The sequence below is a fragment of the Empidonax traillii genome, unplaced genomic scaffold (assembly GCF_003031625.1).
Source record: "Empidonax traillii isolate 1590-97213 ecotype Southwest subspecies unplaced genomic scaffold, ASM303162v1 scaffold252:size1141739, whole genome shotgun sequence".
Classification (NCBI taxonomy): domain Eukaryota; kingdom Metazoa; phylum Chordata; class Aves; order Passeriformes; family Tyrannidae; genus Empidonax; species Empidonax traillii.
The window spans coordinates 486554-508285 of record NW_020955445.1 but is presented as its reverse complement, the minus strand read 5'-3'; the positions used below and the strand labels follow the sequence as shown (position 1 = coordinate 508285).

Genomic DNA, 21732 nt, shown 5'->3' with positions numbered 1-21732 from the left:
GACACATAAGTAAAATACAGATCTTGTTGCCACCAATTGTCAGAGAGCACAACATGCAACAGCTTCCAGCACGGATAATGTACATTCACAGAGAGCAGGTCCTTTGGTAGATACTAAACTAGTGGTCCATGTATAACTCCACGGCAGGGTCACTGACAACTAGAGTCTAGGAGTAATACTCCACTGATTGTCATCTCTAAACTGCTCTCCCTACAGGATACAGTAAAATATTTTCCTCTGTGGCTGTTCTTACATTAGGTATGTTGTGTTTTTTTCTAAATACTGAGAAACAAAATATGTCAGTAAACTAACATGATTCAAAGGCCAGCTCTGGCTGTGGGTCCCTTGAACAGTGCCTCTTCCTCATGGATAACACTATTTCCTCCAACTCCAGTGACCAACACAGGCAGACTCCAGCAAATAAGTGATAATGAATTCTTAATAATCAGGAAGGTGAGGTTCAGATAGAGAAACAGTAACATCATCTCACTCCTCTGAAGGATCTCATTTGTAATTCACACATAGCAAGCATTGGCATTAACTTCTTCACCTGAGTAATAACGACAGCAGCTTGGATGTGAAAGAGTGACACCTCCACAAGTCATCAAGAGTGGCAAAAAACTCACAGAGAGTTTTATATTGTTGTTACTCCACAGTTATGATGGCATATGATTAAAAAGGACAGTCATGCATTCCCTCCTCCTCCCAAGTTAGATCCATGGACTATCCACACACTGCATGAGGTGGTTCAGTCAAAAGGTTATTAGATTTTTTTGTTAGTTTCCATTTGGATTATTGCAGTGAACAGGCTAACTGTCCAGCCATAGATCACCAGATTTGACAGAAACAATACAATAAAAGTGCACAGGCAAGGGAGGAGGAAGGATGATGCAAGTCTGTTCAGTAGTAGTTTTCAGCTACACTGCTTTACCCACAATGCTAAAATGCAATCTATGGTACAGTAGCCCTATTTGAACTTGATCTGCTGAATAAAAAACACACAAGTCTTTGGACCTAAAAGACAGTGAGTCTGAAGTGTATAGATGCTGCAAAGCAGATACCAAAGAGGAAAGGACATGAAAATCTGGTTAAAGGTTTTTAGGTAGAGGGGAGCTTTTCCAAGTTCAGGTGACAGAGTTCAATAAATATGGAAAACCACTTCAACTTGTAAATGTTAATTGTAATTACTACAACAGTTCAGTTTAATGAAAGCATCCCAGCATCAGTAAATCCCGTCTGCAGTTGAGAGGAAGTATCTTTCAGAACAGATTCTGCAAGGGAAATCAGTTTGTTCATTTCTGAACTTACTCATGTAGGTACTGCAAGGTGTCATTGTACTGGTGAGTTCAGTCAGGGAACAGTCTGTATAATTACATATATTCAAACACTTCAAATGCTGCTAAAGCAAAAATGTACATAAAAAACAGTACTCAGAATATTTCTTCTTAGCCATCAACCCCTGAATAACAGAACTGTGAAACCATGCAACTCTGCACTACCAGCTGCACTATGATTCATGGATCCTTTTTATCCTCACAGTACTTCATGGTAGTATAATCATTCTTAGTCATATGTGATTCATCAAAGTATTTTGTAGTAAAGACAAATGTTATAATATGCCCTATTGTAACCATGCAAATCACATATCTTCATTTCCATACCTAAATTATGCTTTCGCTGAACTTTTTCTGCTGCTCAAGCAACTCTCAGATACCAGGCTAGTTAAGCATTTTAAAGTTGTTTCATAGCAAGGAATCCCAAGTTTTCTTCATCCCGTTTCACCTTCTCAAGCCCCTTCATGCTTTACACATCACTGTTTTGAAAAGGTTTGCACTAGGTTCTTCACTCTAAGCTACTACCACCCTATCTCCTCTGTATGCCTCACATGTTTCCTGTGGTCGTAAGTTCATTTAAGTTCACTTGGTAGACAAACCTTATGACACTTCACACAGCAACTCTGAATTGACAGGTCCTTTGTGGATCACCACAAGCCAAGCAATACAGAGATACAAGGAAAAAAGTTTCAAACTTCCTTTTTCTATATCAAGATATCATATTCCAGAGGAATTCATCTTTCTACTCTCTTGGAGCCCATTAACTTTAACAACAGATGTAATATTTTTTAATAGAAACCTTAATACAGTCTTAGAACTGCTCATATTAACTGTCCAAATTTCCAGTTCAAACGTAACAGCTTTGGCTCAAGAATAAACATTAAACAGTTCCAAAGAAAGTTAAATAGAAAACAAGTAAAAACCACCACTCCATATTTCACAGATAAAACAGCAGCTCACAATAAAGATCAAATACAACGAGAGCACATGATAATAGTAGGCTTCCAAAGAAGTGCAGAGTGCTACCACTACCTTTGCTAGTGCTTATCACAGACAGGTGATATAGCAAAAGTACTGTGGACTGAAATAAATCAGATACTCCCTGTGACCACTTTGTTCTCTTACCCTAGAACTGCATAGTTAACACTTATAACATATGGATTGCTAAGGAATCAAAAACAAATGTTAATGATGAGAAGAAAACCAAATTTGGGCTTCAATCCCTTCCCATCCTCCAAAGTCAGTCAGCAGAATTTCAGTAACATGCAGAAAATTATTCCTTCAGTCTGGGGGGAAAAAAAAACAAAAACACATCTTCTCTGATGCAGCAGTGGTAAAAAATATATTATTTATAAATAGTTATTTATACGTATAAATATATATATTTATATAATACATATATTCCGAGTATTTATTTTATGAATGCATATGCATTCATACATATGACTTTAAATGAAGCAGTACATGTTATGATTCATTGGCATTCCCATTTGGGCTTCTATCTAAAAAACAGACATCTATCTATCAGACAAAAAACTATCAAACTTTTCCACCAGGTATAAATCAGTTTCCCTTTTTTCCCATAGTTTTAAAGGGCAACAACAAACTTACAACAACATTATCAAATTTTAAACATGTAGGAACACTTTTCAGTAAAACAAAACACAGTATGATGTACTGTTGTTCAACCATGGAGTGCGACTTATTTAGCCAGGGTATTGGAAAACTACAAGAAACACAGGGTATGCAAATAATTCAGTAGGTATACTTCTTTCTTTGAAATTCTTCCATAGGAAGTCACTTCTCTTTTTCTTTTTCCACTTTCTATTTCTTCCACCTTTTATTCTCTTCTTCTTTTATCTTTATTAACTAAGGTACCACTTGCTGTCCTGAGGCTACAAACTCTTAATTGAGGTTCCAAGCTGCTGTGAATACCAAACTATCACCACTCCCAGGAGGGAAGAAAGTGTGGATACTCCCAGAGGTAAATGCTAATAACCACCTTTTGCTTCTTATCCCATTCCTTCCCCCCCAGTAATTTCAAGTAAATAAAATATTAGTCTTCTCATTCTATCCCACATTGCCCCACAGCACCACTGCATGCTGTGAAAAAAAAATGCATGGCTAAATATTTTTCATGATAATCCACTATGGGATAACTTCTTTTAATATACTTTAGGTCATTTACCCTTCAAAGAGAAACATAATCTGCTTTCAAAGTATGCTGTTCCAAATACAAAGATAACAGGCTCAGTTCTCATTTCTGACTGCTCTTGCTATGTCTCAACAGCATGCAGCAGCCAGAAAGCTCCCAGGCAGGAGCAGCAGAGGATCTCCTAGGGGTACCATTCAGTGGAACCAGGCCAACAAAGCTGGTTCTCTGCCACCTTCCCCCTCCTCATTGCATGAGAGGGGTGCCAGGGGATGGGGCCACATGCTGAGCTTGAGCAGTTGGACAGTCACACCAACTGTTACGAGATGGAATAAACTCAAGAATGAAAGGACTGCTTGCCTGGCTACTGCCCTGTGCAAACAACACCCTTGCAGAGTAGCAGGGAAAGATGTGTGAAGTCAGGTTAGACCCTGGAAAGCACATTTATAGAATCACAGAACATGCTGGGTTGAAAGGGACGCATCAGAATCAAAGAGTCCAATTCCTGGCCCTATGCAGGACACCCCAAGAATCACAAGATTTCCAGCCTCTTGTTCCATTCTGATTAAAAAAATCTTCAGAAGAGGTACCTGAAGTGTGGAAGAACCTCAACAGAAGAACAAAAGAGCTTTGTAAACCCTATAGACACCTTAGTAGAAAACCAAATTGACTAGGTCCTCTACTCATAAAAACAGGTAAACACCATAAATCTCCAGGCATCAAAAAGTACTATGACAAAGGCAAAAATAAGATGGCATTTGTGCAGGTTTTCCAACACTAAAACAACAAATAAAGGCAAGTCTAAAAAGTGAACATTACAGACACCTGACTGTCAACAACGAAGGAGTTGGGCTTGCAACAGGTATGAATCTCTGAAATTAGTGATTACTTTTCTACCACTGGTTATAAAAACTGTGAACAAACAGGTTAAGTTTCTTGTTCTTGTATGAAGAATATGATTAAAACTTCGCTAAACCCTGGTGGAGACACAGGTCTATAAATAAATAAAGGTACACATCACTCTCCTCCATCAAGAATACTGTTATCTGTCACTCAACTAGATGTCATCTAAGTCACCTGCCTCAGTAATCCATTTTCACTGCACAGAGTGCAGTTACTACAGTAGGTATACAGGATAACACTGATTTGACTGACAGATGTTTAGGCTGGTGCAGGAATGTGTTAACCTTTACGTTGTTCTGGAGTGAGATACCTTCTACAGATTCCATGGCACTCATTTTGCTTTTATAGCAAGAGCATGACTCTTATGGAAACATGTTAAAAGACTCTTGCTACTTCCTTGGACATTAGAAAGCAGAATTCATGTTGATGCCAAGGACAGAGACCATAACAAATAAGTTAATGAAGTCAAATATGACAGCAGAATAGAAGAGGCATAAGGACACATGAAATAACACAGTACAAAATGCAGAGCACAGCTCGGGTCTTCAGTCTTTACTATGAGTTGTATTGTCACAGTACGTACTACTAAGCATATGCTCATTAGCACATGAAAGGAAAAGCAAAGATAGTCTCTCCTTTACATCTCACTCCTTCGCCTTCTTGAAATGTTGAAGATGGGAGGAACTGCAGAGACTTCACACTACTCTACTCTGGGCAAATAGCTGGGAAGGAGTGGAAAGTACTAAGAGTCTCAAACTTTGCTTTCTTTTCTTTAGCCAGCAGAGACCCTAGATGAAGCAGCTACAGGCTGAACTGCTCCTGACTGTACAGAATTACAATTAGGATGCTGTTCTGACAACCATCAGGCCAAGAATCACATGTGCTGCCTCTCTGTTTCTCCTCACTGTTACTGCAGGCAAGCTATAAACCTACAAAATAGCCACAAATTAAGAAACTGATTTTGCTTTTTGACAGTCTTACTGCTACTACATACAAAGTACACCACTGCCCCCAGACACTTACAGGTGATCTTTCTACCCAAAACCAAAACAATATAATGTTCCCAAACTCAAGTCTTTCGATTCAATAGCATTATTTGCAGACTGCAGCTGGGCACTTACGTTAATAAAACAAATATCACATTTAAATACAGCATGTACTACAAGTGCTGACGAGATAATTTTTTTAAAGTGGTAAGTACAATGCACATTCAGTGTTTTCCTAGCATATTCGACTTGCAAATTCAACCAGAAATCAATAACAATGGATTGCAAGTTTGCAATTTATGTTTTTAACAGATTCCCTGGCATATTCAGTTTAACATGGATGCTGATCACATAGGGGTTTGTTTGTTTGTAGTACATTTTGTAGCTATAGTATTTAAAAATTAATAAACTAGAAGTCATTTTCAATATAAAAACCTGAAGCAGAATGGGTAAACAAATACTGATGGGGTCAATCTGAAAAGGCTATGATTTCTTTGGATTATTATTGTATTGCATTACAATTTCCCACATAAGTAAAATAATTCAAAATAGTAAGCACTGAACTGAGTAAAAGATACTTGTAGAACCAGCCTTTGTTGGTACTACAGAGAAAATTTCATACAAGCAAAAGAAAGCACAAACACACCTACCCACATTCATATGTGTGTGTGCTTTTCTAGCTCAACGTAATCACATACTTCCCAACACATTCTTTGTAACATGCGCTTTTTTTTTTTAACTGTTTGATGAAAACTATTCCGGGGAAGGCAAGACTGGGACATTTGTTATAAAGACCAAAAATTAATGGGCATCACCATATCACTATGAAATTTGAGGACATATAAAGAATAAACATTACAAGTCTGCATCAGACCAGGCTTCAGAATACGCCTGGTGTTTCCTGTGTTAGTTGTTACCTGTCTATCAGATACATGTGTGGCCTCCCAGTGGTAAGCAATGGGCTAACAAAAGTTACTTTGCAGGGCTTCAGAAGTAGAGCACAACTCTGCAGCTGGACTAAATTCAGGTTGCAGAGGAAGAAACCTTTATTTTAACTGAGGACTAATTCTACTTTTGATAGCTAAATCATTCTGCTGTAACCAATATGCTCACCCACAAAGAATTATCTCATGTATAATTGTTTCAATACTGATTAATAAATAATAACTGATGAAGAGACTTTGCTGGCAGTCACTAAGCATCAGCTGAAGAGAGGGCCTAAAGAAGAGCCTTAGGCCTTTAATCCAGGTTGTCATTAGCTGACAGAAATTGCTTGGTTTTGAGGTCATTCCTATTAAATAAAAACATTAATATATTTTTCAAATACAGAATAATTTTCTAAAGGCTACAGGCTGAACTGCACGAAACATGGATATTATTTTAGACAGGAACTGATATTTTCATTTTTTTCTAGGAACTAATAAATGACAAAAAAAGTTTTTTTGGTGTCCAACATGGGTTTTTTTATGGGTTCTGTTGTTTGGTTTTTTTGTTTGTTTTTTTTTTTTTTTTACACTATTAATAAAAGTCAGCTCTTTAGTCTCCTCAGACTGACTCCCACACTGCAGATAAGGGGATGCCCAGCACAGCTGCCCAGCATCTTATGGATAGCTAGAACCAATACACTACTTCCAGTCATCTTGTCTTAAGGACATGGATAAAACCACAGTCTCCCCATGGTGCTGGAACTAAACCAGCATGAGCTTTTGGGCACACACCAATTCTGATCTAAGTCCTCTTATTTGCCTTTCTTCACCAGCCCTTCCTGGATAAAAATAATTTTTCACTTGGGCAGAATCAAGCAACTATTACTGCATGGATCCCATTTTTGAGACCACTATACCTTTTTGACTGATAGTGAGCCCTCCAGACACGTGCTTGAGATAATTCAGTGCCAGGACATTTATGTAGGCTCTCTTTAAGTCAGAGAGCACCATGGAAACAGTAATTATCTAATTTTCCTTTAGCCAAATATTACAGCTCCTCCGCATTGGCCAGAGACTTAAATGCACTGCAAAGTACTGAAGTAAGATCTTTAACCAGGAGCTTGTGATCTCTAATTACACCTTAGATAAAGTAATAGCAAAATAAAAGCAGTGCAATAAAGGTTGGCCTTACTGTGGCGTGATGCTTATCATAAGATCTTCCTTAGCCTTAAGGTCTTTTTCTGTATTATGGCAAATTGCTCAGCAATGTTTAATACAACTGAAACCAAGACATACCCCCTTGCAGAGGTCTCTTCAAAATGGAATGCACATGGGCTCAGTCAGACTGTGGAGGTCCTGCCCCGAGCAGCTGACCCAGCTGCTGCCAGGCACACACCGCCAGCCCTGCAGCACATGCTGCAACCATTTTGGAATAGACGCAGGAGTAGGAAAAGCGAAACCACACAAAATTCTTCTTAAGGCACTGTGTACCGTCAGCATTCCTCCTCCCACTCACCACCACCCAGAGAGATAGCCACTTTCTTTCACAGCTGCTCATTCCCATCTGCTCTGGCACTGTTTGCACTTGTCTCTTGAAACCCCTGCACCCAGAATTCCTCCTGATTCCACTCCTTTCCACACACTTTCTTTTTATCAGATACTCCCTCTGACAAGAGAAACATTTTAGAGCTGCCAGTTGGCATTTTATTTCCATACATATCTCCACATCCCATCCACAGCAAAAAAGAATGGTAGAATGGGAATCACCCCAAAACATCTCTTCTCAGAAATATGTTCATCTCAATTGATATTTTGTGCTTTTTCCCTGAGTGCCCACTCCTTCCACCAACTGAAAAGAGAAAGAATTAGCAGGAAAAAAAGGAATTAAAATAACTTACGAGACAGTGAAAAGCCATGCAGGATATAGTGAGTTTCCATGTTCACCTGACAAAGGAATGAGAAACAGAGGCTTTGAAGAATAGAAGCACAGCTAAACATGAAGTACTGTAAAAATTAATCCAAGCAGGGGAAATAATAAAGCAACAATAGTAGGAAAAGGCTTGGTGAATTGAAACCACAGATAAAGACAACAATGAAAGAAAGAGACAAAGAGATGATGTAACATACAACGCAATCCAGCCAGCAATATTTTGCTTTTAAGAATTATTGACAAAGAATATATATAAGAGGTATGATTAGGAAATGCAATGTAAGAGGAGAAGCAAGCAAGCATGTGGAGGTAAGTGGAGTTTTCTGGATTATCATATTGGGCAAAGATGACACAGATCCCATGATTTTCACCAACTACATCTTACACCTGCCAGAGCCACACAGTGATTAGCTAAGCCTGCTTGCAAGGGCATCCCTCCTCCCTTAATACCGCATTACCTCAGGCACCACCCTGGTAGAACTATACTGCTCCCTAGACCACAGCAACATAGATGACTGCACCACAACCCTCTCCACAGGAACAAAGCCCCTGCCCAAAGACAAAGGCAGTTGCAGTGATTTCCTGTAATCCCAGATTAATCTAAAAAACATATTATATATCTGCAATGCATATAAAAAAGTCAGCTCTGCTTTTAAATTACCTACTCTGGAAGGGATTCTGATCAGATCCATATGGACTAAAGAGTTATGCTAATGATTTACATCCACTGAGCTGTGCTCCTAGAAAATAACTGCTTGTCTAAATTCCAAATTAATTTTAGTGTATGAAATATAGAATGTCTTCATGTCTCCAAGAATTATATAGGATATGGAAAAATTCCTGGTTTAATTGGCTACCTAAGCTTTCCAAAAGTCAGTTTCTATTTATAACCTGACTTGTACTGAATGTCACACTTAGGTTTAAACTAATTTTGAGGTCTTTGAAATGAACAGCTAATACTTAAGCAGTTTTGAGGAACAAATCTGTTTTTAATCTCACAGTTAATTCTGTTCCTCTCAGAATTTATACACTCTTGTCCACAGCATTTTATTCATACTGGTCAGCTGGAAAAGAGGTGAGATTTTAATTAAAATCTTAACTTTGCTGTCAAAATTTGAAAGGACAGCCCCCTGCCCCCAAAGTGTTTTGTGAATCAAAACCAGGTTTAGGGAAGTGCCAAAAGAAAAGCAAAGGTATATGCAGTGTGAAGTCTTTTAAATGTCTACAGTATGCCTACAAAATAAATATAATATACAATGCATTAACTGAATTGAAGAAAGATTCACTAATGCAAGAAATTGCTTATCATGGTGCTTCAACTGAAGGTTTGTTTAATTTTCCTGAAAATTCATTCATTTTTACAAGGAAACACTTTTATTATACATTTATATTAACTGCCGTGGGAGTAACTGTATTTTAGTGAAAAAGTGGCTTTGAAGGAAACCAAGAAGTTGGAAATTGCATGTGCAAGGATTCAGATATTTTCAAATTCGGCAAGTAGAGTCCATGAATTCCTGGTACTGCAATTTAAGAGACTCAAAGACATGGATTACCTCAGCAATTCATCTGAAAGGTCACAGCTCTGAAGTGCTTGTTGTGAATTCATACCTTAAAAAATACTCCTTCAACAAAACTGAACCATGATTAAAGATGATCAGATCCCAAATGGACTGAAAAATAGCAAGATATATTTAACCAATAACCCTATTGTGTGTGAATAGTGTGAACTATTCTGGTATTCCTGGGCAATAACGCCCCTATTACAGAGGTATATTATGAAAAGCAAGAGCTAAAACTCTAGACTAACCAAACAATCTCAAACTATCTCAATCTAAGCAGGCTTTTGGTCTTGAAGTCCTTGCAAAGATTAACCTACTAATTTGCATAATTTTTGGCATAATTCTGTACACTGATACCGTCAAGTTGGTGGAGTATACATACGTCCAAATGCTCTAAATCAATAGATTCAAGCATAATAATCAAGCTCTAGAAGCCACAAACTCCTAACAAATAAATACTTGGATTTTCTCTTCAGATTTGTGTTAAATCTAAAGTCATGAGACCAGTTTTGCCAAACACAAGAGGTTACCAAACATACTCAAGCAGCAAAAGTCTGCAGGATATGAGCTCTGAACAACACTACAAGAAAATGAGTTAAAGAGAAAGTAGGTTTCAAATTGATGATGGTCCTAAGGCCTATCCCCACATTTCATACAGTTGCTGACACTAATGTTGAAAGCCCAACTGCTTGAAACTGGTTCTCAGATGAGCCCAGGACACTTCAGAGTGAGATAACAAGGTAGCATTACGTAGCACAAACTTGCAAGCATCACTTTGTATTAGAGCACAAGGAACATGAGACCTACCTACCAGAGTATACACCAAACAACTTCCATCTTATTAGAGACCTCAGTGTTTTCTAAAGTTGAAAACTATCAGGCATCCTTAATTTCAGGCTAAATCCTTTACCAGGTGAAGTACATTACAATGAAAATCATCAAATCCTACCTGAGTTGAAGTCTGTTCCAATACTGGTTGACAACAAGTAAGAAACAGCCTGATACCTCTACCCCGTTCTACTAGGCCAGTGAACACTCCACTTTATCAGTGAGTGTAGTGATAGAATGAGGAGTTACAGCTTTAAACTGAAAGAGGGTATGATTAGATATAATGAAGAAATTCTTTACTGTGAGGGTGGTGAGACACTGGAACAGATTGCCCTCAACAGCTGTAAACACCCCATCTTTGGATGTGCTCAAGGACAGGTTGGATGGGGCTTTGGAGCAACCTGATCTAGTGGAAACTGTTGCTGCCCAAGGTACAGGGGGCTGGAACTAGATGGTCTTTATGGTCCCTTCTAATCCATGGTTCTATGACTATTAAAAAGTCAGAGGCAACCAGTTTCTCATCCCAAGAGCAATAGCAACTGTACAAATATTTAATCTGCTGCAAGTAACACTAAGAACCAAGCATCCACTTCTCTTTCCTTATTTCTTTACCTTGGCACTTTTGAGTTCCTTTTCTAAATTAACTCACTGTACTGACAAGAGAAACAATCTAGAAAAATAAACAAATAAATACACTAAAACCCCACTGAAAATCCAAACCACAAACTCAAAGCCTTTCAGCCATCAAAAGTAACATGAGAACCGCAAGTATGGCCTCAGTAGTTCCCATATCCTTGTACTCCTAGGTTAAAGCACCTCAAAGAAGCACTTTCTAGTCATGGTTGCTTCTTTTGTGGGGCCAGAGAATAGTGTCATAATCTGTCAGCCATGGTACGAAAGGACTGAAGAGAAGTGAAAGGCCCCCCATATCCTATCCAGCTGTTCCAGTGACAAAACCAAGACTTATTTGCTGACTCCTTCAGTATGGCCTAAATCAGAGATGCCAATCCAAAGGGGTTTCCTGGGTCAACCTTCCATCAGCACAGCCTCAAATCCATGCTAGGGCTCTGGCAGCTGCACAAAAAAAAACTGGATTGGAGATGTGTTTTGGTTGAAAACTTACCGCATTTTCATTTATTTTTCAGGTCAGTTTTCAGCCAGATCATGTGGCTGTACAGAGGTGAAGGTTGGCACAAGGAAGGTAAAGAATACCTTTGGTTCAGGGAAGATGGGAGCAGCTCCCTCCACAGCAGTACAGTGCTTAGGCTGGCTCAAAGCATTTAAGGAGATATTTCCTGATATGACCAGCCTGCAGTCCTTCCTCATGCCCCCACGCTACAGCACAAAGTCATACAACATTTGCAAAAGGGTAAACATCCCTTTGCTCAGGTGCACAGATCAAACTGCTGTCTAGTCCTCTGCTTCCAGAACTAGCTCTGTTTTGTTATTCACAGTAACTATGAAGGAAGGATTTCTCTGTATGTTCACCTGAAAAATCAAGATGACAGCTCTGTGAAATATTCTATTAAGCTGACAGCATTTCTCATGTATGTTTTGGCTTGTTATACAGTTTTGAGCTTGATCTTTGTACACAAAACCAAAACTTACATAAATAAAGGTCATAGTGTAACTCCTGGAACCGTGCCATATCAGGAAACAATGGTTTCAGAAAATTAGTGCTTCCATCAACCTCAGGAAGCAGCTAGGTTACAAAGTCCTGCTCCTGAGCAAAAGATCTAAGATAGAGATTACTGTATCAGCCTCCTGAGCTAGCACACAGCAAACCACAGGACGTGTCAGTACTGAAGGAAGGAGACTGGAAACCCTACTGCTTTCTTAACCCAGTACTACTGCTTTCTTTTAATTAATAGTCTCGTGAACACTGGTACTGAAAAGGCTATAGAAAAAACAAGACAAAACTTTCCAAGAAAACCAAAGCAAAGTGAAATGGTATATTTAAAAGCTTAAAATTTCATCAGACAAACACACCTACTAAGTTAACCAGTTACAAAAAGCCCAAGACAAACCAAAAACTTTAGACAAACCTCCAGAAAAGGTCACAAATGATACACACCAGTATTAAACATACTAGCAAATTTTAGAAATGCTAATCAAGAAAATAGTTAAAGTACTTGATGGTAGGATCCCCTATAAAAAGTGAGGGTTTTCAAAGTAGTGAAATGTGTTTGATACATTAGAAATACTTACAACTACTCCACTCTTGGTGACAGTTTCGCGGTATGTAAAATTGCACACTGCCCAAGCTAGGTAATATGTGGACATAAGAGGGGTCTGTGAAAAGTGATCTGTAACCCATCCATCTTCTTCAAAAACAGAAGTTTCAACTGGCATGTTGGACAAAGACAAGTAAGTTGCTTGATGTCTGATGCTGATTTTGAAAGTGGCCTTGTAGATGGGCTCATCAAAGCAAGGAAAGGCTTTTCTGGCATGAGTAGGAGAAAACTGCGTAACAGCAAGAAACCTAGAAAAGCAATAAACAAAAATAAACAGTGATTAGTAACTGTGCCCAGCACTTGATGCATAAACATACCAAATAAGACATTGCTTGACTATTCTGGTCTAGAGTGGGGAAAAATACAACTGTATAACTGCTGAAAACAGTTCAAACAACTGTCTGAACACTGCTTTATCACTTTCTTACTACCTCTACTGCAATGCAATTGATACAAAGTAATGGTCTACGAATTTCATACAAATTTGCAGACACCACGATGATGTTAAATAAATAACTCCTTGTCTTGCATCAAACTTTAGGTTCTAGCAGTATTTTTCATCAATACGTGGGAAAAAAAGTGAGCCACTAGTGGTTACAATGTAAAACAAGTACAGTCCTTAGTTCAAACCAGGATTTAACAGCCTTCGAGGAGTTCACTCTGCCCTGAGACACTGACAGGGCACTTTGCCTTTCTTTGGGCACGAGAACTTACGGTCACACAGTGCACTCAGGAGGGTCATTGTTTTCCACTGCTGTTTACTCCTGTATCGCCTGCAGGTAGGCCTGGGACAGTGTGCTGCACAGCACTGTGGTGTCTGTGCACATCCAAAAAAAATTCTGTGAGCTTTGCCGAATTACAAGCGTCAGTAAATGTTTAAACAAGCAAAGACTATTTCACTGTTCTACATGTGGTTTCCTTTTCTAGTGTATTTTAGAGAGAACAAATAAATATTTTCAATTAATGAGAGATTTAAATCAGATACAGAAAAGGAAACTTTTTGGGTAGAGACTTACACATAAAGAGAAAACCCATGTGCAGTGATCTTTTTGCAGAAACAAGAAGTTACACTTCAAGGCTGAATTATGGGGTTTGATAAAAGTATTTTCTAGTGGCATGCAGAGTGAAAAAATTACCATGGGCCAACTATGTAACTGTAAAAGTTGCACATACATAGGCTTTTTGAGTGGTATTGATTCACCTCTCACATTGCAAGGTTTCATCAGTGGAAATAACCATGCAATTTTAGATACCAGGCAAACATTTATCAAAATTTTAGAGGCTGACTAATCATCTGTTATTCCTCTAAAGGGAAGAGGATGGGTGGACAGTTTTGAGATAATGAAAACGGTGGCACCTATTATTAATCAGTCTATAACCATTATTCTGCAATGTGATACCCTCTAACACTGAGGAAGAAAATAGGTAGCCCATAAGGAAAGTGAAGTATCTAACTAACTTTTTCTAAAACTTCTTGGGTTTTACACATATTTTAGAGACAATGAAGAAATAAATTTATTGAAATGTTATACTTTTTTCTTGCTATAGTGCATCTGCACCCGGTAGAACTAGATATATGTTTTCCAGTGAATTATCATCTCTTTCAAATAAGGATAATTTTTTTTTTAAATTTGAAAATTTTTACCACCACTGAGGCATTTATGATCAGTCTTATGTCTAAAATAAAAAGCCTTTTTTGGCTAGTACATATTGAAGGAATTCATCGTACCACATTTTTCTTGTCTTGTTACAAAAAATGCATTACTAAAACCATAACTCTGCATAAGGCTGCTAAATCTAAGGTAAAAATTTGGTGTCAGGTATTCCAGTGTTAATACAGAAAAATTCCATATTATCAGTGGATTTGTACTAGTGCAACAAAGCCAAATCAGCCAATTAAATGGAGCAAAGCAACTTAATTTATATGCAAAGTATTTCAAGTGGACCTGATTCTGCATTCTAAGCACACTCTAAGCAGCTACAGACATCAGCAGAAGCCTCAAGTGAGCATGGAAAACTGTACTGGCCTGTTATTAATAAAGCAAGAATGATGAACTTTCCTCTGAAATTAATAATTTTAATGAGGTCCAACATACATGTAAATCTGTACTCAGGGAATACTGTTTATACTGTGACACTCTCCAAATAAGGAAGCTTTCCCTTGTTCCCCCCTCCCCAACCTCTCTCTTTAATACTTTTATATTTAATACTCATTAGGCCATTGAAACAATCCCTTCACCAGGTAATAAATCCTGATAACCCTGGTAAACGCCTCATCATCTGTATTCTCCCAGACAGGTAGATATGTATCCACATAGATGGAATTGGGCAAACACTCGGTGGTCAATATTTCATACTAGAAATATATCAACTACCAATAAAGGTGATATTTATAACATGTGCATTACTATCAAATTTGTTTGCTTGTTGTGCCATAAAGCAAAACAAACAAAAAGTTAAAACTGCTTCCCAAAAACTAAACATTTATACTTTAAAAACCCAAACTAAACCCACAACATTGTCTCTGTGTTCAAGTAAAACAAGGAAACTTCTATACCATAATAAAAGTGAAGAGCAAGCTGAGTATTTCATCCATCTCTTTACACACCACTTTGGGCACCAACACTTGTATTTCCAATTCCCAAAAATACGAACATATAAAGTTTTACTTGGGGGAATGACAGGCTTGCAGCTTGTCTTCTCCTCATACCCACAGCAGTACTTCACAGCTGTTTTAATGCCATCTCATCTGTTAAAGGAAGACATGTTTCCTCAACAACCTATCTATTTTGACATCTTAGTTGTTACAAGACTAACGAATATGTCTGTTTGTTTTGTCTGTGTGATGTAAGAATTTTTTTTTCCTTTTCATTTAAGCCACAGTTTGACGTTCACTTAAATTATGCCTGCATATTTTTACAGTACTCTACAGTAGCTCTGTATTATATGTCTGTTGATTACTGCCAGTAAATTCTGGCACATAATGCAAAGTAAATTTGTAGCATATCACTTGCATTTTACATCTCAAATAGAGTAGAAAAGACTTAAGTCAGAAGCTGCTTTTATGCAGCTGTCAACATTTCAGACTGATTAATGACTTTCACCTGTGAAGACCACAGAAAGTAACTTTAGGAAAAAAAAATCATAAAGTAAAGGTATTACTATGTTTGTGATGCCTCACAGTTACCCAGAGTTATTAGCTCTTCATGTACAACAAAAGTGGAAAAGAAATATGGTTTGGGCCCTTCTTTAGCAACTTTACTCCAACGAGGCTACTGTATTTTAATCTGATGTCAAAAGCTAAAGCCCTGTTGGAGCATCAAAGTCTCTGGGAGCATGTAAGAAGCCTGTCTGTCTATCATAATAGAAGTTGTCCACATTTAAGGACCATAAATTGTTATATGTATTACATTAAAAAATGGGTTATTAATAAAAATGCAAATTGTTACATCGTAAGACTGTGCTCTGATCACAAAAGTTTCCTGCTTTAGAAGTGTATTTTTCACTTTATACTATAGTGAGTCATTAAGCCTGTGCCAGTTGAAAAACACTACTTCTATTTAACACCTGAAACTATAACCACACGATGATTACAGTTTTGAAAACATTTTATGGAAAGAAATATAAATGAACTGGTGTAAAGAAATAACATGCCATCGATTTCAATATAGCAATGCTACCTTACATAAGGTAAGGTATCTATCCTTAGATCTTGCATTACTTTACTTAGTGTATTAAAAACAAAGCAATTTTTATCTGGAAAGTTACACAAAGAGTACTGGGAAACACATTTTATATGCCTTCCATCCTGTATCTTAAATTACTCTGATGACTGAAAAAGTGAATGGACCTTTTTTTGTTGGTGGTGGTTTTTAAATCTTAACTAGGGAATCTGTATTGAAGCATAGTACAGTAACTCTGGAAAAATGTCACTGCCACACCTATTTGACACTTCAATTACTCCTATACAAAGTCTAAGTACACAAGAATAATAACTGCTTAAATAACTTCTCAGATTTGTAAAGTGAATTATACCCCCTGCTGTTAACAGTACCTTGTTTTCTGATTTGCCCATTTCCATTCAGGTCTGTAAGAACTCTCAATTACCCCAGCCATTCAATCATCCGTGGTAACAGGCATTTTATCCGCATCTTTTCCTACGACCATGCTTTTGCAAATTTCCGTTTTATTTCACTTTGATGACAAATTGCAAAAACTTAATTTCAATCCTGCTTGCAATTCTAACAGACTGCTTAAAAACTGTCAGTAATCATAGTAATGAAAATACGTTTTAATAAAAGGGCTTTTGACTTAATTCGGTTGGTGAGGATGCTTTTCATGTTTGACATAGTATTTTTGCCCAGCTCTTCCAACTATAAACTCTTTGTTTCATTTCGCAGTATAAAACAGTAAGATTCAGGAAAACTCATCACTGCACGTGTTTCATCTACAGATGTTTCAAGAAGGGACGGCTTAAAAATAAACTAATTCTAAAATGATAAGCCATGCCAGAACCATGAAGCCCATGCCATCCTTCTCTTCAATTACAAAGCCTGACTGTGGTTAGAAAACTACTTTAAAAAAGAAAGCCTCTCTAACTGCCTAAACGAGGGCCTTCTCAGTGACCTTGCCTACCTAACAAGGGCCTCGACAGGAACCCAAGGGGCTATAACAACATGAGTAAATACAAATCAAAACTGAATCCTGTTCTGCAGGAAAACTAGTTACGTTTGCCCGGTCGCAGGGTATAAACCTACAGCGACTCAGCTGCAGAGGTGTAAACGTATTCACGTTACGTGAAATCACATTCACATTCACGTTCTTCCTTCGGATAATAGAATAAAATTAAACCAGCATAGAAGTCCCGCTGCTGGCAAGGCTCTGTCACACAAGGGCACACGGCAGCCAAACACACACGGAGTCATTAAACAGACCCGGAGACTCCTCTCCGGGCCTGCCCCGACATGGACCGAGCGGACGGTCTGCTTCACTCTTGCCACCCTTGGAAATTGGCTCGTTACCTCCGTCCGTCCCCAAGCCGCGCTGGGGCATCTCCTGACTCGCAGCCTTCGCCGCCCCGGCGGGCGCGCAGGCGGAGCGCTCCGCTCATCTGCCGGCGGCCCCGGCTGACCCCGACCCGGCCTCCCGCACGGCCCCAACCCCGTCCCCCCCGCAGCCCGGGGCAGCTCCGCCCGCCCCTGCTCGCTCCCACGCAGCCCTTCAGCCTCGGCACCCTCCAGCCGCTCTCCCGACACCAGCCGGTGGCGCGGAGCGGGCAAGGACTCGCAGTCCCCCAGAGCCTCCGCAGCTCCGCCCTGCCAGCGCCAGCCTTACGGGGACCCTACGCGAGCGGTGGCAGCGGGAGGCGAGGCCCAGCCTGTGCTCACCGACCGACTGGGCTTGGCGGCCGCTCCTCCGCGCCGCAGCCCTTGCCCGGGCGGCCGGCGGAGCCCCGCGCCCCTCGGCGGCACCGCCGGGGCCAGGCGAGTGGAGCCCGCGGCATCACCCGCCTGGCGGCTCCGCGGCCGCCGGGTCCTAGCGCCGCCTCGCCCGAAGTTCGGCGAGGGGGATGCCAACTTCGGACCAAGTTGGGTTTGAGGCGACGCGGCCGCTCCGCTACCTTCGCTCGCCGTGAAGGACGTAGGAGCTGCGGAAGAAGCCCAGCAGTTCGTTCTCGATGAGGGCGTTGTAGATAATCTTGAGGTTGTAACTTCTTTGTACCTCCAGGCTGCGGTTGAGGACCACGACGAACACCTGTGTCTGGGGGTAGAAGAAGGTGCGGGCCACCCGCACGCCGCCAGCCAGCTTGTCCTCGGCCACGCGGACCGCCTCGATGTGCATGCGGTGGGCGTGCAGCACGATGTACCGGCTGGCGTTGCGCACCTCCAGCTGCACGTTCACCTCCCCGCTGAAGGTGAAGTTCTCCATGAAAGCGCTCAGCATCAGGTTGTAGTGCAACGGCCGCAGGTGCCGCGGCAGCCGCGGCCGGGCCCAGAGCGGCAACTCCTGCCGCCTCTGCCACTCCTCCTCCTCCTCCTCCTCCTCTTCCTCCGCCGCTTCCCCGCCCCGCGCCTCCTCCTCTGGCCGGCCGTGGGGCTGCCCCGCACCGGGCGGCTGCCGGGCCGCCCCCGAAAGGCTCCCGTTGCCGCTGGCCCGCGGCGGGCCGTCGGCGGCGGCGCCGCACTCTTCGAAGCGGACGCTGAGCAGCACGGCGATCATGGTCACCGCCAGCAGCGCCAGGATGGAGACAGCGAAGCCCAGGACCAGCCGCTTGTGCACGGCGATGTGCCGCTCCGTGGTGCGAGGTCTTGGCCCCGCCGCCTCGGCCCAGGGTCCCGGCGTCAGTCCCCGGCTGCCGTTCCGCAGGGCGGCCTCCTCCTCGATCATCATGGGGGTGACGGGCGGGCGCTTCTCCCGCTTCTCCTCCAGGGCCATCACGGCAGCGCCGCCCCCGCCTCCCGCGGGGCCGCCGCCACCCGAGGGGACCCCGAAAGCATGGAAGACTCCGAGGCAGGGGGGCTCTCAGCCCAGCTGGGACGCACCGCCCCTCACTTCCCGACAAGCCGCATCACCCTGGCCACTGGGAGCCCCGCCGGGGAGCGGCTCCCGGGCGGGGATACGGGACGAGGTCGGGTCAGGTCGGGCAGGAGGCGGCGGGCGCTCTCCGCCGTCCGGCCGCCGGGGCCGCGAAGCGCAGGCAACTTGTGCGGCTTCTGCGGGGCACTTCAGCACATGCCGCCGAGCACACCTCGGCGCCAAGGGGGAGGGCTCTGCCGCCCCGGCCCCCCCGCTAGCACCGCCGCCCGCAGGGAGCTCTCTTTCCCCCGCGTCCCGAGCCGCCGGGACCGGGGTCGGGCTCCTCGCCCGGCCCCGGCAGCACCCGAGCCATGCGCGCCCCCGGGGCGCCGCCGCGCAAGTCGGGCCGTCCCCGCGGGGCTCGCCCGGCACCGGAGCGGTGGCACCGGACAGCGACGTGGGCCGGGCCCGTCCTCCTCTTCCTGCGAGCGGGTCGGGCTCCGGAGAGTCGCTCCTCGCGGCTCCTCTTATTTTCTCTTTCCTGTCTCCTGCAGGTACAGAGCAGTCTCCCGGCTGAATCGAGCAGAGGCGGCTATATATAGGCACTGGGGAGAGGCGAAGGAAGGGAAGGGATGGGAAGGGGGGAGAGGCGGGCAAGCCCCGCCGCCCCTCGGCTTCAGCGGCTGCTCCGGCTGCCGGCGGTGACGGCGGCGCCCCGGGGGAGCGGGCGGGGGCGGGAGGCGGGGGCGACGCGGGGATGAGGGAGGCTTTTCTCCGGTGTGTCACACGCGGCGGCTCCGGGGGAGGTCGCTGAGGCGGCGGCGGGAGCCCCAGCCGGGGCGGGCGGAGAGCGAGGGCTGGGCAGCTGCCGAGGTCGGGGCGGCTGCAAAGCCTCCGAACCGCAGGACTGCCCGGTATTACACACAAATGCGTGTGCTCGACACATAAATATTGAACGCCCTTACTGTGTCGTATTTATAGAGACTTAATAAAGAGCCGCCGACTACGTGTTTGGACGACAATAGTGCTGTCATACTAACGTGGGGATGGAGCTCAGAAAAGGATAAATACTCCTACTTAAATCGATAGGATTAATATGCCGAGAAAAAAAATCGCTCCGTAAGCTCTGGCTGGGACTCTCAGAAATCTCCCTGCCGTTATTCCGCGGACCCAGGACTGCCAGTGCTGAACCCGTCTCCTCAGCTGGAGGGATTTTAAGGATATGTTAAATGCTGCCTGGGGTAATGTAGCAACACTTCGCTTGAGTAGCCCTTGGAGCGAACCCCAGTCTGGAGAACTGAATCAGCCCACTTCTTCCACCTGTCCCCAAACTTTTGCACGTAGGGACTGCAGAAACACAGAATTAATATATACAGCGAGGATGTAGATCAGTGTCTGAAAGCATCTCTGTTCCAGTTATTTTGCTTGCGTACTTCAAAACCTACCTCTGTTCATTTTCTTTTTTGAAGCTCTTTAGCTCCAGTCTTGTAAGCAGTTACAGATGTCTCTATCCACGGCATTCAGTCCTGTGGAATCTACAGGAATATATGCTGCACGTCAAGTTAAATGCATACATAACAATTTGCAGGATAAAGGCCTTATTTTCCATAGTGAAGAAAAAAGAAAAAAAAATAAAAATCAAGTCCTACACTTCTTTCATAAGCCAAGCAATTCTGCAGAGTTTCATGAAATATGATGTATTAGCCATTTCACTTCAGGAGGAAATGCCTGATTTGTTTTCCCTGCATCTGCGACATCTTCTAGAAATGTTACATCACTTGGCATGCTGTTGTAGAATACGAATGATCACTTGCTGACTTTCAAACCAATTTTAAGTCTAAGGACTACGAGTTAAAATATAAGGAATTTACTACCTTCCTTATATACTCCTTATATTTCCTTATATATTCCTATAGAAGGATTGTATTTAGCTCTACTGTCCCTGGAAGGAAATGAGCATGGTCTAAAAAATGTTTGTAATCTTAACTATTCTTAATTATAAGTATGGTGATACACTTGATAATTTTGTTTGTACGTCCTAGGAAGACTAAGATTTGGGTCCATAACTGGCATTCCCACATATTTCCTCTGGTGATATTTGACTGCCCACCTGTTACAATAGGCCAAAGAACAGAAACATTTTATTATCTGAAAATAGCCTTCATTATTTGTTGACTGAAGTTTGAAGCAGAAGGGTAGAAAACTATTGCTATGTGATTTGGAGGGTGGAGAGTGGTGGGGAAACAAAAAAACCAACCAAACAAACAAAACCCTGACACGGCAAACTAACATCTAAAGCTACAGGTTTAAAATGTCAGTTTCTATATGTTTCATTAAACCCTTTAAAAGTGGCCAGAAAAGGAA

The 21732-nt window shown here is 42.1% G+C and overlaps 1 protein-coding gene across 1 annotated transcript in view; it reads right to left on the bottom strand.

Annotated features, from left to right (window-relative positions):
* Window positions 1-19358, bottom strand: part of TRHDE (thyrotropin releasing hormone degrading enzyme) — a 201032-nt gene extending 181674 nt beyond the window's left edge. Inside the window, exons 1-2 of the mRNA XM_027889092.1 lie at window positions 18473-19358; window positions 12827-13100 (exon numbers count right to left, since the gene is read on the bottom strand). Coding sequence (XP_027744893.1) covers window positions 12827-13100; window positions 18473-19287 — 1089 coding nt within the window. The 5' untranslated portion in view covers window positions 19288-19358. The remainder of the gene's footprint in view (window positions 1-12826; window positions 13101-18472) is intronic.
* Window positions 19359-21732: the final 2374 nt, after the last annotated feature.